General features: G+C 39.8%; 1 protein-coding gene across 10 annotated transcripts in view; it reads right to left on the reverse strand.

The window, feature by feature from the left end:
* Nucleotides 1-17,221, reverse strand: part of POLE2 (DNA polymerase epsilon 2, accessory subunit) — a 41,555-nt gene that overhangs the window by 23,902 nt on the left and 432 nt on the right. For 7 of the 10 annotated variants that reach the window (XM_025443269.3, XM_025443268.3, XM_025443266.3 and 4 more), the window contains exons 1-3: nt 6,876-6,976; nt 2,334-2,434; nt 869-944 (exon numbers count right to left, since the gene is read on the reverse strand). In XM_025443269.3, the coding sequence (XP_025299054.1) occupies nt 869-944; nt 2,334-2,434; nt 6,876-6,943 (245 nt within the window). In that variant the 5' untranslated portion in view covers nt 6,944-6,976. Of the gene's footprint in view, nt 1-868; nt 945-2,333; nt 2,435-6,875; nt 6,977-7,217; nt 7,240-17,221 lie in introns of those variants that run through there. The other 3 variants (XM_049113142.1, XM_035720119.2, XM_025443271.3) reach the window with 3 other exon arrangements.

The following is a 17,221-nucleotide window of genomic DNA, read 5'->3' on the forward strand; positions in this document are numbered from 1 at the left end:
TCTCTCATGAATAAATAAATAAATCTTTAAAAAAATATAAAAATAAAAATAAAATAAACTTTGTGAATTTGGAAGAAGTATCATATTCAAAAGAGGAAAGGAAAGAGGGACACTTGGAAATAAAACCCAGAAAAATTATTGCCATATAAATTTCTAAGTTCCCATAGTTTAAGTTAGTGGAAAGAATCATAAAGGTTCTACCCTCTTTGCCATTCACCATGTGACTCAAAGTAAGTACTGAACTTCTATGGACACCACACTTTCCTAAGAGCAAAAGCAAAATATATTTCTGAATATTCAATTCAATTTATTGGCAGCATACAAAATATAAAGTCATATCCAGTGGGTAGTGGCAGAAGGTAGTAATGGTATAAACAACACTGTAATCTCAAATCCCCAGGAAAAAATAGTAAAGATGAGCCACTGAATAATGAGGTTTATAATGTATTAATATTATATAATAAGAAACACTAAAAAATAACCACTGTAAAAATACTGACCATTAAATATTTCCCCAAGAAAATCACTTAAAATAAGCACTTAATAGGGACGCCTAGGTGTCTCAGTGGGTGAGTGTCTGCCTTTGGTTCAGGTCGTGATCCTGGGATCCTGGGATGGAGTCCTACATCAGACTCCCCACATGGAGCCTGCTTCTCCCTCTGCCTATGTCTCTGCCTCTCTCTGTGTGTCAAGGAAGGAAGGAAGGGAGGGAGGGAGGGAGGAAGGAAGGAAAGGAAGGAAGGAAAGAAAAGAAAGAGAAGAAAAGAGAAGAGAAGAGAAGAAAAAAGAAAAGAGAAAAGAAAAGAAAGAAGGAAGGAAAAAACTTAATGTCTCCAACAGAGGAGAAAAATTCATTTTATCCACATACATAGTTTCATCTACCAACTGACTGCATTCCTGGACTGCCGCTTCCACTACAGATCGTTCGATCATGTTTGATGACACTGAAAAGAGAATTTCAAAGTTCAATTTTAGAAACAGGCATAAAAATCACTTATTTCCACAGATAGCTTTTTTCCTAAAAATAATCTGTAAATACTAACTCTGAGATTCTCATTATATAGTTTTTAGGACCAAAAAAGGGTTGGGCCAGAACAATAACAAAAGCCATATCTCAAAAACCTTAATCTTCTACACTCAAATACTCTTGTAATATCTTAATACACAGCCAAATGGCTTACATTTCTAAATATTGTTTAATAATATAAATTCAGTTATATAAACGCTTCTGTAAACTCCTAGGTTTAAGAAGCTTACATTAGTATAACTTTCTATCATAAATGCTATGTTTCCATAGGCATGATAGTAACAGATATAACAGCTACCACTTCTTAAGCCCTTAGTAAATGTGTGACACTATGCTCAATACTTCACAAGCATTATTCCATTAGATTAGATGTCCTTACAGATAGATTGTTATTCATATGATAATATCTTAAGGGTGCTACTTTGAGAGACTGAATAAATTGCCCCCAAGAAAACAGCTGCAAAGTATAAATGGCAACACAAACCCAAGCCTGATTCCAGAGTGGGCACCCTTGAATACTTTATGTTCTCAGGCAGAACACCATGTGCCATCTTAAATGAATATATACTACTTTTCCACAATTCATGATTTTCCAAATTTTCAACTATAAAGCAATTTTTAAAAGCAAAGGTATATTTAAAATTCTGCCTTTAGAATAAAAAATGAAACGTAATGGTAATTTCTCCTGTATCATAGAACATGTTTCCTACATAATTGAAGAAACTAGCATCGATACAACACCTGAGAGCAAGCCACACCTGCTTCTATCTTTCAGTGTTCTAGAAACACTGGCCATCTGTACTTAGAAGAACTAGAAGAAGAACATTTCTCTTTTGTGGCCCATGTTTGCAGTAAAAGTTTAAATATTTAACCAAAAGATCCCCTCAAGAAAGGCTGGAGCCAGAAGGGAGAATTGGCCCTGCTCATTTACTCATTTCCCCCACCCCCCAAACTTTCAGGAGTACAGAACCCAAGTAAGACAAAGTAGTAGGCATGCTGAGAGACAAAAGTGACCATAAGGAACAGATGAAAATCAGAAGTCAAGTGCAGGATAGCTGGCAATGAGAGCTCCATGAGGGGGAAAAACTTTAAGAGTCTCTGGAGAACATCCCAAAGTTCTAACAGAAGCAGAGATTACCCGTTGGGAAGAAGTGCAACCATGAGTATGTCTCATAACGCTGGAATATCTCAATATGGAACTTCCACTTAAATCTATAAATCTAACTGAGGATGTAGAACAGGTTTTTTTTGTTTTTCTTTCTGAGGATGTAGAACAGTTTAAGAGCTATCAGAAAATGTTACTTACAGGGTTGCTTTTCAACTGCATCGATGATTTTTTCCAGTGCATCCTCAAGCTCTACTTCACTGATAGACTCAAGAGCTTCTGTCAGGTACTTAATGGCTTCACTGGGATGGAAAGAATAGGTGAGGCAGGTCATCGGTAACTGAGGCTCAAAGTTTAATGCCCCAAACTGGCACTCATCAATTTGGCATTAAAATTAGGATCTATTCCCTCTTCACTGTAAGCAGTGCTCACCCCTCCTGCCCTTTCTGAACAAATTCTTCTTTCTATTCTCTGCCAACATAACCATTCTTAAAGCCCCCCAAATCACATCTTTCTTTTAGGAAGCCTTCCTTGACCAGCCCTACCTGCTGCAACCTTCTCTTCCTTCTGGATTATTAAAATGCCTATACACCTCAGATCTGATACATCACAATAGCCTTTTACCATTTATCACCTTACATTTAAGTCATGACTTCATCTGCTTCAATGTGCTGAAGATAATGAATATTTAAGTATATATTTATTGATTTGACAATGCATTTGCTTAAAGTAAACTTTAGTAATTTCATTGTTTTCAATTTTAAAATCAGAAAATTAGACTAGGAAAAATTATGACATATGGATATAGTCACAGAAGCAACACTCACTGAAACCACAAGAATCCCCCTGCTCCAAAAGAACTCAATAAAGCTGAACTTAAAAAAAAAAAAAAAAAAAAAAAATCTGGCCACATGCAGAAGAATGAAACCAGACCATTTCCTCACACCTTACACAAAAATAGACTCAAAATGGATGAAAGACCTAAATGTGAGACAAGAATCCATCAAAATCCTAGAGGAGAGCACAGGCTGCAACCTCTTTGATCTTGGTTGCAGCAATTTCTTGCTAGACACATCTCCAAAGGCAAGGGAAACAAAGGCAAAAATGAACTATTAAGACTTCATCAAGATAAAAAGCTTTTGCACAGCAAAGGAAACAGTCAACAAAACCAAAAGGCAACCTACAGAATAGGACAAGATATTTGCAAATGACACATCAGCTAAAGGGGTAATATTCAAAATCTATACAGAACTTATCAAACTCAACACCTAAAGAACAAACAATCCAATCGAGAAATGGGCAGAAGACACGAACAGACATTTCTCCAAAGAAGACATACAAATGGCCAACAGACACATGAAAAAATGCTCAACATCATTCAGCATTAGGGAAATACAAATCAAAATCACAATGAGATACCACCTCACACCAGTCAGAATGACTAAAATTAACAAGTCAGTAAATGACAGATGATGGAGAGGATGCAGGGAAAGGTACACTCTCTCACACTGTTGCTGGGAATGCAAGCTGTTGCATCCACTCTGGAAAACAGTATGGAGTTTCCTTAGAAAGTTGAAAATAGAGCTACCCTATGACCCAGCAATTGCACTACTGGGTATTTACCCCAAAGATACAAATCTAGTGATCCGAAGGGAAATCAGCACCCCAATGTTTATAGCAGCAATGTCCACAATAGCCAACTATGGAAAAGAGCCCAGATGACCATCAACAGATGAATGAATAAAGATGTGGTATGTACATACAATGGGCTACTACTCAGCCAACAAAAAAAAAGAAAAAAGAAATCTTGCCATTTACAATGACATGGATGGAACTAGAGAATATTATGCTAAGTGAAAGAAGCCAATCAGAGAAAGATAATTATCATAATCTCACTCATATGTGAAATTTAGGAAACAAAAGAGGACCATAGGGGAAGAGAGGAAAAAAAAAAAAAAAAAAAAGACGAAATCAGAGAGGGAGACAAACCAGAAGAGACTCTTAATCATAGGAAACAAACTGAGGGTAGGGGTAGGGGAGGGGATGGGGGGTGGGGTAACTGAGTGACAAAAAATAAGGGGAGGGGATGGTGGGACAGGGTAACTGGGTGACGGGGAAGGGATGGGGGGATAGGGTAACTGGGTGATGGGGAGGGGATGGGGGGACGGGGACCGAGTGATGAAAATTAAGGAGGCCATGTGATGTCATGAACACTGGATGTTATAAAAGACTGATGAGTCACTGACCTCCACCTCTGAAACCAGTAACACATTATATGTTAATAATTGAATTTAAATAAAATTTAAAAAACAAAAAATAAATTTTAAAAAATCCACACGAATTGCTGATTTAGATACCAATAGGGCTCAGAATGAACACTGTCTAAATAATTAGCTAATTGCATGCCATTCTGTTTGTAGCACACAACTTCACACTTCACATCAATGTTATTGTTATAGTCATCACACTAATTGTTCTTAACTTAGGTTGCTTATTGATTGTTCCATGTGTAGGTATTACATCTCTCCAATTTATTATGAATGATGCACCTTGAAAACTGGAATCATGCCATCCTCTGCAGAGTGCCAAGCATTCTGAAGGTGGTCCATAGATATATGATGATTAAGTCTCTAAAATCACACACATTTTAAATGAGTAAATGGTGGGACAGCTCTTAGGACAGATCAAAGCCTATAGACTTATATAGGATCTGCCCCTGCCAAATCTCATAAAGCTTCTTGAGGGCTCTCCTGCCTCAGGGCCTTTATACGGTCATTTCTCCCCATTCTTTTCTTCACCTACAAAAGTCCTGTTCATCCTTGAACAGTAAGCTCAAACCACTTTTTTTAATGAAACCCTCCTTTAACTCCAAAGTAGTCACCTTGTTATACATTATCAGAGCGCCTCTATCCTGAGATCCTTTTCACAAGTGAAACTAAATAACTGTGAACTACTTAATACCAAGGTAGACAGACTTCTAAAAAAACCCCTAGTAATCCATGCTTCCTGGTATTCACATCCTGGCTACATCCATGTGTAGCCCTTCCCCTTGGTTATGGGGTGGACCTAGTAACTTGCTTCTAACAATGGACTATAATTAAAAAAAAAAAAAAAAAGTAATGGATCATTTTACTGTACTGTAATTTGAAAAGTAAAATTTTTAAAACAATGAGATGTCATTTCCTTGATTAGGTTACAAAAGATTGTGACTTGGGTCTTGCTAATTCTCTCTTTTGCTGGCTTTGATGAAGGAAGCTGCCATGTTGGAGAGGACCACATGGTAAGGAACTGAGGGTGGCCTCCAGCCAACAGCCAGCAAGGCCTCAGGCCTCGAGTCCAAGTGTCCCAGAAAAACTGAATCCTGCCAACCACTGAATGAAGTTGGAAGCAAATCCTGCCCAACTGACATGTGAGATAACCCCATCCTGACTGCAGCTTTATAAGAGACCCTGAAGCTGAGAACCCAGGTAAGCCTACCTGAATTCCTGATCCACAAAAAACATGATAGTAAACCGTGTGCTGTTTTAAACCTCTAAGATTTGGAGTAATCTGTTACACAGTAATAAATAACTAATACACTATCTGTTCCCCAATCTCCAGTGTCTTCCTTTCTCTTGTACTCCTTGCCCCTGCACAGTGATCTTAGAATAGATCAAAGCCTGTAAAGCTATACATGATATGGCCCAGATCCTGTTAAGACAGGATCTCAGTGTATTTCTGACTAAATTAATTAATGAATGACAGTTGAATACTAGGTCAAATTCTAGGGGAAAAGAAAGAAAAGTTAATTGATCAACTGCTCGTATTTTCAAAATGTCAGGGATCAGTGGAACAAAATTCATTATTTTCTCCCAGGGCATATCCACTCTTGCCCTTGTTCACCACTAAGCCAAAAGCAAAGTTAAAGCACTCATAAAAATCATTATTTCAAAAACAAACAAAAACTCTCCGCACAGAGCAAGAGCAATCACAACCTAGTACCAAAAAAAAAAAAAAAGTATATTCCATATTTAAATATGTACCAAAACACTATTGTATTCTAAAAAACAAAACAGATTTAGTGAGAAAAATCTTAGAAAAGTGCTTTCTGTAAGTACAAGAAAACATGATTATGGCCAGGAAACCTATTAGAGAAGTTCTAAAAGGAATGTTTAAGGAGGGAAGTGGAGGGAGACCTAGGAGGTCTAGGAATGTGCTTCAAACTTACCCACTTTTTAACTCTATAGGAATTCTCACTCAGGAATAACACCTGATCCAAAACTGAAAAAGGGGAGGGCTCACAATTTTCACAAAATAAGGTGACAACTACTGACACGCCTCTGGGCTTTCCCAGGTCGCCCACCTGATGACTCACTAACCACGTGAAGTTGCGCTTATTCCCATTCTGCTAAGGCAGAGGCTTGGGGGCAGGGGGAGCTGAGAGCTGCCCAAGTCACAGCGCCCGTAAGCCGCTGCTGCGACACAGGTCGCCGCTTCTCCGGCTCAACGTGGCACACGCAGGAGGAGAGCCATACAGCACCCGAGAGAAACGTTTCGACTCCGCGCGAAGGTCGCGGAAACCTGAGAAGATACCGCAGCCTTTAGACCCTACAGACCCGACCAGATCTGTTTCGTTTCTTAAAGCTTTTTAAGGGTCTCTAACTTAAGGCCGAGCCACCCATGGGCGCGCGGCGCGCACGGCTGCCTGGCGCGGTCGCCTGGCCCCGGCTCTCCCGCTCCGTAAACTACCCCGCGGAGACTCACCCGCGGAGAAGCAAGCCGCGCAGCTTGAAGGCAGAGACCATCCGGCTTCGCAGCCGCTCCGGCGCCATGTTCGCGTTTTGGCGCCACGGCCGCGGCCCCGCCCCTTCCGGGACTTGCCCCGCCCCCTGCCCCGCCCCTCCGTCCCGGATCGCCCCGCCCCCTAACCCCGACCGGGCTGGTGACCCTGAGGCCGGGTGCCTGGCGGTCTGTACCCTGCAATCCTGTAGGCTAAAGGAGGAAACGATACCGCACTCTTGTTGCCCGAAGACCGAAAGGCGAAAGCGTCTTTTCCTGGCCTGTGGTTGGGAATGTGCTTCCCTATCCAACGCATCACTGACCTACCGTCACATCGCTGTCATCTTCAGGGACTCCCGTCCCGGCTCATCCCGAGCCCGGGGCCCCTATGTACTCCTGTTCTCTACTTCACACAGGCTCTGGAAATATTGTGGCGCCACAGGGTTTCCCTGACATTCCCTCGAAGTTGCTACAAATCCCTACCATTCCCACCCACCCTGCTTTGTATTTAAAGCTTCCTTTGTTCCGTGTGATGTCATAAGTGCTTGAAATGTATGAACTCTTGTGCTGCTTATAAAACCGAATGAGTTGTGTGCTATTTTTTCAACACCCTCATTTTACAGATGAGAAAACAGATGCAAAGACAGTAGATGTTTCCATCAAGATGAAACATTGAGTAAATGATGTGAATTTACTCTGATTCCAGCAAGTGCACTGTTAATCTGCCGCACTTTAAAAACGCTTGCTTCAGTGAATTGAACAAAACCATGGAGTGTTTATAAGTGAACATGCAGCCTTATAAAACATGAGGACGATTTCTAAGTACTTTCAGCTTACATGATTGAGTTTTAAAAAGCATGGTAAAGGAGAGGACCTAAGAATACACACATGTATATGTATTTACTTGGGTTTGTATTTTTAAAAACCTGAGTGTGATACTAGACACTGAAAAAACCGCTAACTGTATCCATTTTTTTTTTTTTTAAAGTAGGCTCCATGCCCAGCATAGAGCCCAATGCAGGGCTTGCAGAAGGTACTCAGGACCCTGAGATCAAGAGTCAAAGGTTTAACCAGCAGAGCCACCAGGTGCCCCAAAAAATGGCTAACTGTAAAGGACTGGAGAGGATAAGGATGAAACTGAGGCTTTCTTTGTAGTAAAACTTTCTTTTCTTTAACATTTTATTTATTTATTCATGAGAGACACAGAGAGAGAGAGAGAGAGAGAGGCAGAGACACAGGGTCCATGCAGGGAGCCCGATGCGGGACTCGACCCCAGGTCTCCAGGATCAGCCCTGGGCCAAAGGCAGCGCTAAACCACTGAGCCACCCGGGCTGCCCTGTAGTAAGACTTTCAACTGTAGGCCTATTTATATGTTTTACATACTCAAGCAAATAGAAAAGAAAAACACAAATGTAAAATTGAAAGCACACTCAAATCAACACACCTACCTGTGCATTAAATTGGAAATATAACATCATAGAGAAAACTGATTATTGAACACGGTTCTCTATATATTTCCAGTGAACTATATTCTTTTTTTTTTTTGGTATATTTTTTATTGGAATTCTATTTGCCAGTATATAGTATAACACCCAGTGCTCATCCCCTCAAGTGCCCCCCTCAGTGCCCATTACCCAGTCACCCCATCCCCCACCCACCTCCCCTTCCACTACCCTTTGTTCCTTTCCCAGAGTTAGCAGTCTCTCATGTTCTGTCACCCTCTCTGATTTTTCCCACTCATTTTGTCTTCTTTCCCCTATAATCTCTTTCACTATTTTTTATATTCCCCGTATGAGTGAAACTATATAATGATTGTCTTTCTCCAATTGACTTACTAGTGAAATATAATATGAAGACAAAAATTTTGAAAGGAAAATTTGAACTTATATGTCAGAAAGGTGAGGAAATATGGATCCCTGAGTGTCTCAGCGGTTTAGCGCCTGCCTTCGGCCTGGAGCGTGATCCTGGAGCCCTGAGATTGAGTCCCACATTGGGCTCCCTGCATGGAGCCTGGTTCTCCCTCTGCCTGTGTCTCTGCCTGTCTCTCAGTCTGTGTCTCTCATGAATAAATAAATGTAATCTTTAACACACACAAAAAAAAGCTGAGTAAATAAAAATAGACATACAGTCTGATTCTCACTATTTGAAATAGTTATGTTCTATAAAGTCACCACCAACGCTGCATTAGTAATTACTTAGTCATTGCTACTAGAGGAAATGTAGGGTTAGGTTCTTGTGAGCCTCTGATCATAACATTTTCATCAACTAACCAATACATACCTTTGTTTTATGGAGTTTCTATTCCAAGACACCCTTACTATATGTCATTGATTTATTAACATTGAACTCAAGACCAACAGCACTATTATTTATGCCTGAAGGAAGCTTACACATGTATTTTCTTCTTAAGGCACATCAGTCCTCTCATGCCTTGGAACACTAGAAAGAACTTTAGTTCTATGTTTTAAACAACAAAATCACTATCAAAAATCATAAAAATTCAGAAAATGTGGTATTAAATGTACCTTAAAGAAGACACTTATGTATAGTAAGAGAGATGAAGAAAGAAATCAGTGTCACCTTGCTCAACCTCAGCCACAAACGTATGATGGGCAACTAAGATGTTTCACTGTTTTGTGCCTGTCTTCAAATAATTGTGACAGCCCCCAATATGATTTGAGAGTTACAGATAATTTTTATCAAGTAGGTAAAATTACAAACATGGAATGCACAGATAATGATCATTGACTGTATCTACTTAACCACTAGAAGAAACAGGAAACAAATGGTAATCTGTATGGAGTTAAGTGAAGGGAATAGGGTTATAAAATGTTAAAACCATCAGGTAAGAGTTTTAGGAAACAGATATTTGTGCAGTCCCAAAGTATTACCCTCCAGGTTACTAGCTGATAATACAAAGGAGAGAACTTACTTTTACAATGAGTCATTCAGAGGTAACCAAAAATGAGATTTAGCATCACTAAAGCAGGCTAATTTGAAGTTTTGTTACTGTTGTAATGCAATATGACATATACAGTGTCACCTAGGAATTATGCTTGCCAAAAATGTTAAGCTCAATTTAATCAAACCTAGATCTAGGGATCCCTGGGTGGCGCAGCGGTTTGGCGCCTGCCTTTGGCCCAGGGCGCGATCCTGGAGACCCGGGATCGAATCCCACATCAGGCTCCCGGTGCATGGAGCCTGCTTCTCCCTCTGCCTGTGTCTCTGTCTCTCTCTCTCTCTCTGTGACTATCATAAATAAATAAAAAAATTAAAAAAAAAAAACCTAGATCTAACTTCTGGCTTAAGGGAACATGGAGGAGAGAAAACTAACTTAAATTACAACATGAGGAAAAAATCAGACAAATCCAGAATGTGGGACAATCTAAAAGCCCAGTGTCAATGCGCCTGGATGACTTAATCGGTTAAGTGTCTGCCTTCAGCTCAGGTCATGATCTTAGGGTTCTGGGATTGAGCCCCACATCAGGGTCCTTGCTCAGTGGATAGCCTGCTTCTCCCTCTCTCTGCTGTTCTCTCTCTCTCTCTCTCTCTCTGTCAATTAAATAAATATATTCTTTAAAAAAAAAAAACTGGCCTGTTCTCTTCAAAAAGTTAGTTGCATGGGAGGACAACAGATGGAAGCAACCATCCCGATTGTGGTAGCCAGCCTCTAAGAGAAATAGCCACCAATGATTTTTTATTCCTGGTGTTCATAACTTGTGTACTCCCCTCCTACTTTGAATATTACTGACCTGTATAACCAATAGGATATTGTAGAAAGAACTGGTCATAAAAGACATTGCTATTTCTGTCTTGCTCTCTCCTGGGTCACCAGCTCTTGGCGAAGCCAGCTGCCCTCAAGTAGCTTTATGGAAAGGTCTAGGTGTTATGATATCAAGGTTCCTGGCAACAGCCAGCACCAACTTGCCATCCAAATCTCCTTCACCTGGCTAGCTCATTGAGTCCTAGTATAACTCTGTGCTGATGACTCCAACATCTGTATTTCTAGCTCCTATTTCTCTCTGCTTCAAATCCAAGTCAATACGCCCCCAAATGAACTCACCATAATCCCTCCCAAATCTGTTCCTTCTCTCATGTTCACTACCCTAATTCCTCACCTCTTTACCCATTGACCAGGCCAGTAGGCTAGGCAGCATCCTTGACTCCTCTCTCTCCTTCCTTAGGTTCTACTCTTTTTTTTTTTTTTTAAAGTAATCTCTATACGTAACATGGGGCTCGAACTCACAACCCTGAGATCAAGAGTTGCATACTCCACTGACGGAGTCAGTCGGGTGCTCTGGATTCTACTTTTTAACTGTTTCTCAAACCTGTCCACTTCTCTCTGTCTTCATGACTAGAGGCATCACTCAGGACACCAGCCTCTCTAACCAGCAGTGCCTGACCTGCCAACTGGTCTCTTTATCTCTAGTCTTCTCTCAGAATAAACTTTCTAAAACATAATTCTTATGTCACTTTCCAACTTGAAACACTTCAAAAGCTCCCTAACGTTAGGATAAAGTGAGCAGGTTGTCTCTTTCCTCCTCTTGTTCCGTTTGCCAGGAACACTTCCCTCTCTTTCCCCCTCCATTTGCCTGAACAACTTCCACTTATTCTTCAGTTCCCAGCTCAAATATTACATTCTCTCAGGAACCTTCCCTCTGACTCTCCCAAATCTGAGTTAGGGGCTTTCCTGTGCAGCAGTAAGGTGCCCTGGACTTTTGCTGTCATCACACTTTCTACATAATAGGATAGTTGTCTATTTGGTGCTCTATAGTGACCACTAGACTTTCAGGCCCAGGAGGACAAGTGGACCATGTCAAAAATATAATATCAATATTACTACCAACAAGAAAATGATACAGTAAGGGTGTTTTAAAAATATTTTTATTGAGGTATAATTTACTTTGCACATATTGGAAGAATGCAGTTCAATGAGATTTTTTTTAAGATTCATTATTTGAGAGAGCCTGCCTGTGCATGCACAAGCAGGGGGAGAAGCAGAGGGAGAGGGAGAGAGAATCTTAAGCAGGCTCCACACCCAGCACAGAACCCCAATGCTGGGCTCGATCTCATGGCCCTTAACCAAAATTAAAAGTTGGATGCTTAACTGACTGAGCCACTCAGGTGTCGAGTAGGTAAATCCCTTCTTTTCTTAAGACTGAATAATATTCCATTGTATATATATTTATATATCACATTTTCTTTATCCATTCATCCTTTAAAAATTATTTATTTATTTGAGAAAGAGCAAGAGAGAGTATAAGAGGGAGAGGGAGAAGCAGTCCCCCTGTTGAGCAGAGAGCCTGATGAGGGGCTCGATCCTAGGACCCAATCATTACCTAAGCTGAAGGTGGACACTCAAACGAGTGATCCACTCAGGTGCCCCTCTATTCTTCCATCAATGGACACTTACATTGTTTACATATCTCAGCTATTGTCTAATAATGCTGTAATGAGCATGGGAGTGCAGAGATAGCTCTTTGAGATAGTGATTTCATTTCCTCTTGATATATACCTAGAAGTGATATTGTTGGATCGTAAGATAGTTCTATTTTTAATTTTCTGAAGCACCTCCATACTGTTTTCCATAATGGCTATACCAATGTTCATTCCTAACAACCATGCAGAAAGGTTCCCTTTTCTCCACACTCTCACCAGTACTTATCTTCTGATGTTTTGATAACAGCCACCCTACTAGGTATGAGGTGATGTCTCATTGCAGTTTTGATCTGCATTTCCCTGATGATTAGTGATGGTGAGCACCTTTCATATACCTGTTCTCCATTTGTGTGTTTTCTTTGGAAAAATATCTATTCAGGTTGTCTGCACATTTTATAATCAAGTTATTTGTTTTTTGTTTGTTTTTGTAATTAACTTGTATGAACTCCTTAGATATTTCACACATTAACCATTAATGGTTATATATTTGCAAATATTTTCTCCCATTCTGTAGGTTGCCTTTACATTTTATTGATTGTTTCCTTTACTGGGCAAAAGCCTTTTTGTTTGATGTAGTCTTAGTTGTTTATATTTGCCTTTGTTGCCTGTGTTTTGGTGTCATCTCCAAAAAATATCACTGCCAAGACCAACATCAAAGAGCCCTCCCACACCTTTTTTTCCTAAGTTATACAGTTTGGGGTTTTGTGTTTAAGTTTAATCCATTCTGAGTTGATTTTTGTGCATGGTGTAAGGTAAGGGTCCAGTTTCACTCTTTTTCATGTGCTGTTCAGTCTTCCCAATACTGTTTATTGAAGAGAGACACTTTTCCCATTGTATATTCTTGGCTCCTCTGTCATAAATTAATTAACCATATATGTATGCATGGGCTTATTTCTAAACTCTATTCTGTTCCACTGATCTATATAACCATTTTTATGCTAATACTATATTGTTTTGATTATTATAGCTTTATAATATAATTCAAAATCAGGAAGATATACTTTTTTATAGTCATCAGATTGGCAAAATTAAAAAGATAATATCAAGGATTAAAAGCAATTGAACTTGTTATCCATTGGTGATGGGCATATAGATTGTTACAATTGCTTTGGAAAGCAACTTGGTATTATCCAGTAAAGTTGAAGATGTTCATACCTTATAACCCGACAAGTTCAATTCTAGGAATATTTTGTAGATTGAGGACTAGTTAATTACAGTTTTGAGCCAAATGTGGCCCACCACCTGTTTTTGTACCCCTCAAAAGCTAAGAATTATGGTTGTTGTTTTTTTTTTTTTTAAGCAGTTAAAAAAAATCAGAAGAATGTTTTGTGGCACATATAAATTATATGAAGTTCAAATTTCAGTGTCCATAAATAAAGTTTTATTGGAACATTGCCAAGTTTGTGCATTGTCTTTAGCTATTTTCATGTGACAAAGGCAGCACTGAATAGTTCTAACAGATACTTTGTTGTCCGCAAACCCTAAAATATTTACTAATAACCTTGCTGTTATAGTAACAACTAGGAAGAACCTAGGTGACCTTCAACAGTACAAAGGATAAATATATTCTGAAATGTTCATACAATAAAATGTGACAGCAATTGAAAAAACAGATTTACACCCCTTCGCAAGCAAGTTAATTTCAGGCATATGTTGAGTGAACAAAAGCAAATCTTAGAAGAATATCTACAACATGATTCCATCTTAAAAAGTTCAAAAACGATCTATGTGGTAAAACTATGGAGAAGAGCTGGGGAATAAGAGCCTAGTGATTACTGCTGGGGGGCGAGGGGGATGAGGGCAAAAGGCTGAGAAGAAGCAATGGCAAAGGGGTTATCCTCTTTTTTTGAAGGAGTGTGGTGAGTACAGAGGTGCTTGTTTTGTCCTTATTCTTTTTGCTTTAAAATATTGTTTGTCCTTCCTTATTATGAAATACAAATCAATAAAAAAAAACTGCAACAGCTCTGAAGGGAAAGTTGAGGCTTGCTCATGCCTTTCTGTTGTCTAATATTGATGGCGTTAAGACAAGAAGAAATGCTCTTAGATCTGAGTTGGGGAGTTTGGGATAGAAGTTGGGTAGCCTGAGTTCCTCTGAATGATAGAGAAGAATTTAGCATTCCTTGGGGACAGTCTTGGAGGGATAGAATAGTAGAGAAGAGTCAGCAAAAGGTTCTGAGACTGGGGACTAAGGAGAGAAGACCAATGCAAAGGTGACCAAGACTCTCTTCTTGACCAAACTCAAGTCATGCTCTCCTGAGCACTCCTCTCAGCTGGGCCGCAATCACAAATGATTTTATCCCCCATGCCTTCCATGTACACACACTTAGAGACATGAACATTAGCACAGTTTCTAACAGCTCAAGGCCCAACCTCTAGAACAACCCCAGGACCCCTTAGAGTTGCCTTCCTGAGAAAGCTTAATGCTGCCAGGAGAATTTGGTTTGTTCCAGTCCCAGCTCTGGTAGGGAGATAGATCCCGAGCCCCCTCTTACAGCAGTTACTTCAGAAAGTTTGCAATTATAAATACTTTCCCTGCCTTTGAGATGTAAATCTACCACTCCAAGCCGTTTCTCTGAAGATGGGAGAGCTGTCTTTTGAATGTTTATTCAGGGAGATATGCTCTCAATCCCCGTTCCTGAGTGGGAAGATAAAGGCTCAACTTTGGTAGATGCCTTGCTTTAATTGCACCACCAGCTCTGGTCATAAAGATAGAAGTTTGCTTCTTCTCTGGTTAGGCTCCAATTAACAAGCCCAGATGGCTTAGTCACAAGGATCACCCCCGCCCTTAGCACTCCTCGGTGCCTTCTCTTAGCACATCCCTGCCTTTCAAAAGTCTCCAGCTTTCTGTTTCCATGAAGTTGATTTCAGGTCATACTGGACCCTCTTCCTTATTGCAGTAGTTCACTACTAAAAAAAGAAACAAACAAACAAACTGCCCTCACCTCTTCAACTTGTGTCTGACTTTATATTTTTGACAAAAGCTGCAACAATGGGGTGGCTAATGGAGTCTCAGGAACAAGGGTATACAATGTTCTATTTGAAATTATTTTCTATGATATAAACCCTTTCTCTGTCATCTTTTTACTTTTATCTTTTATTGCAGTAAAACTTAGTAGATATGCAAATTACTTTTAAGAGTGGGTTTTAAAAGAAAATATGGTACGCCTCTGAGTTTCATGCCTGGAGTGATGCATCAGAGAAGGGATCTAGCATGCTCCATAGGTAGAAGATCCATAAATCTGTGAGTGGAATTTTGCCAGTAGCAGTAGGAGTTTTAAAGCCAGGGTGACTATGAGATTATAATCCTAAAAACTCACAGAAATCTTGGAGAGGGCTTTGGAATTCTACTGCAGGTGGAAAGGGGGTTCCTGAGTCAAAGACCCAGAGTGCACATGTAGGTTACATATATTAATAACTACTACTAGTGCTACCACCATTTACTGAGCACCTACTTTACACCAAACCTATGCTGGGTGCTATCCATCTTTCTGTCTTAAGCCCCACAATCCAAAGTAAATGTTTTAATAATTAAGTTACATTATTTCCCCCCCAGTTAAGACCATTTGGCCTTAAAGTGTAGACTCCCTGGCATAATGAACAAGGCTGTGTGATTGCTGTCCCAAGTTTATCCTGGTTGTTCTCTATAAGCATTCTAGTCATACTGAACTATCTATATGACTTATAAGTAGACTCAGGTGTCTCTCTTTGTGCATCCCCTTCCTCAATAGAGCACATCTTTCCTTCCGATTTTTCTGCTGTATTTTGTCCACATTTCTACTATATCACTTCTTATCCCACACTGCATGTATTTATATATATCTTCCCCTCTAACTGGATTTTGAAGCTTCTGTGGTAGAACTGTCTTATTTGTCTTAAAATTCACTTTGTTATTTAGTCAACAAATATTTATTTGCCATCTATTTGGTACTAGGTTCTGGGAAGTCAATACTACCTGATTCCTTCAGAATTTCCAGTCTAACAGAACCTGAGAACAGACTGTCTGCATTAACCAGGTACTTAATGTGTACTGAGTACATGAATGAGTGAACTTATTCTGAGTAATGGGCAGCCACAATCTTCAAAGAATGACTCCGGACAAGCACATTTACAGACACTGGTAGAATTATTATTTTCCTTCCTGATCATAGTTTGACTTCATAGCATCGTATAATGACAAGAGTTCGCCAGCTTTGTCTGTAGAGGGGCCAGATGGTAAATATTTCTAGCAGTGTGGGCTATCTGGTCTTTGTTGCAACTGCTCAAGTCGGATTACTCAACCCGATGGTTGTGTATAAGCAGCCTTAGTCAACACTTAAACGAATTAGGGTGGCTGTGTGCCAATAAAACTTCATGTTACGATGAACTTTGGATTCTTTTCATTTTCATGAGTCACAAAACAGCATTCTTCTCTTGATTTTTTTCAACCATTTAAAAATGTAACACCGGGCAGCCCTGGTGGCTCAGCAGTTTTAACTGCGCCGCCTTCAGCCCCGGGGTGTGATCCTGGAGACCCGGGGATCCAGGCTCACGTCAGGCTCCCTGCATGAGGCCTGCTTCTCCCTCTGCCTGCGTCTCTGCCTCTATCTCTGTGTCTCTGGTGAATAAGTATATAAAATCTTTTAAATAAATAAATAAATAAGTAAATAAATAAATAAATAAATAAATAAATAAATAAATAAATAAATAAAACAAAGAGGCAAACAAGAATCACCAGGGTGCGAGGCTCTGGGATACCTGCCTCTCTAAAAAAAATAAAAATAAAAATGTTAACACCGTTCTTAGCTTGCGGGCCGTGCAAAAACAGGCGGCCGACTGACTTTGGCCTCCTGGCCATTTGTTGGAAGACGTCTTTGAAAATTCCTATTCATATATAACATATAGTTTCTATTAAA

The sequence above is a fragment of the Canis lupus genome, chromosome 8 (assembly GCF_003254725.2).
Source record: "Canis lupus dingo isolate Sandy chromosome 8, ASM325472v2, whole genome shotgun sequence".
NCBI lineage: Eukaryota > Metazoa > Chordata > Mammalia > Carnivora > Canidae > Canis > Canis lupus.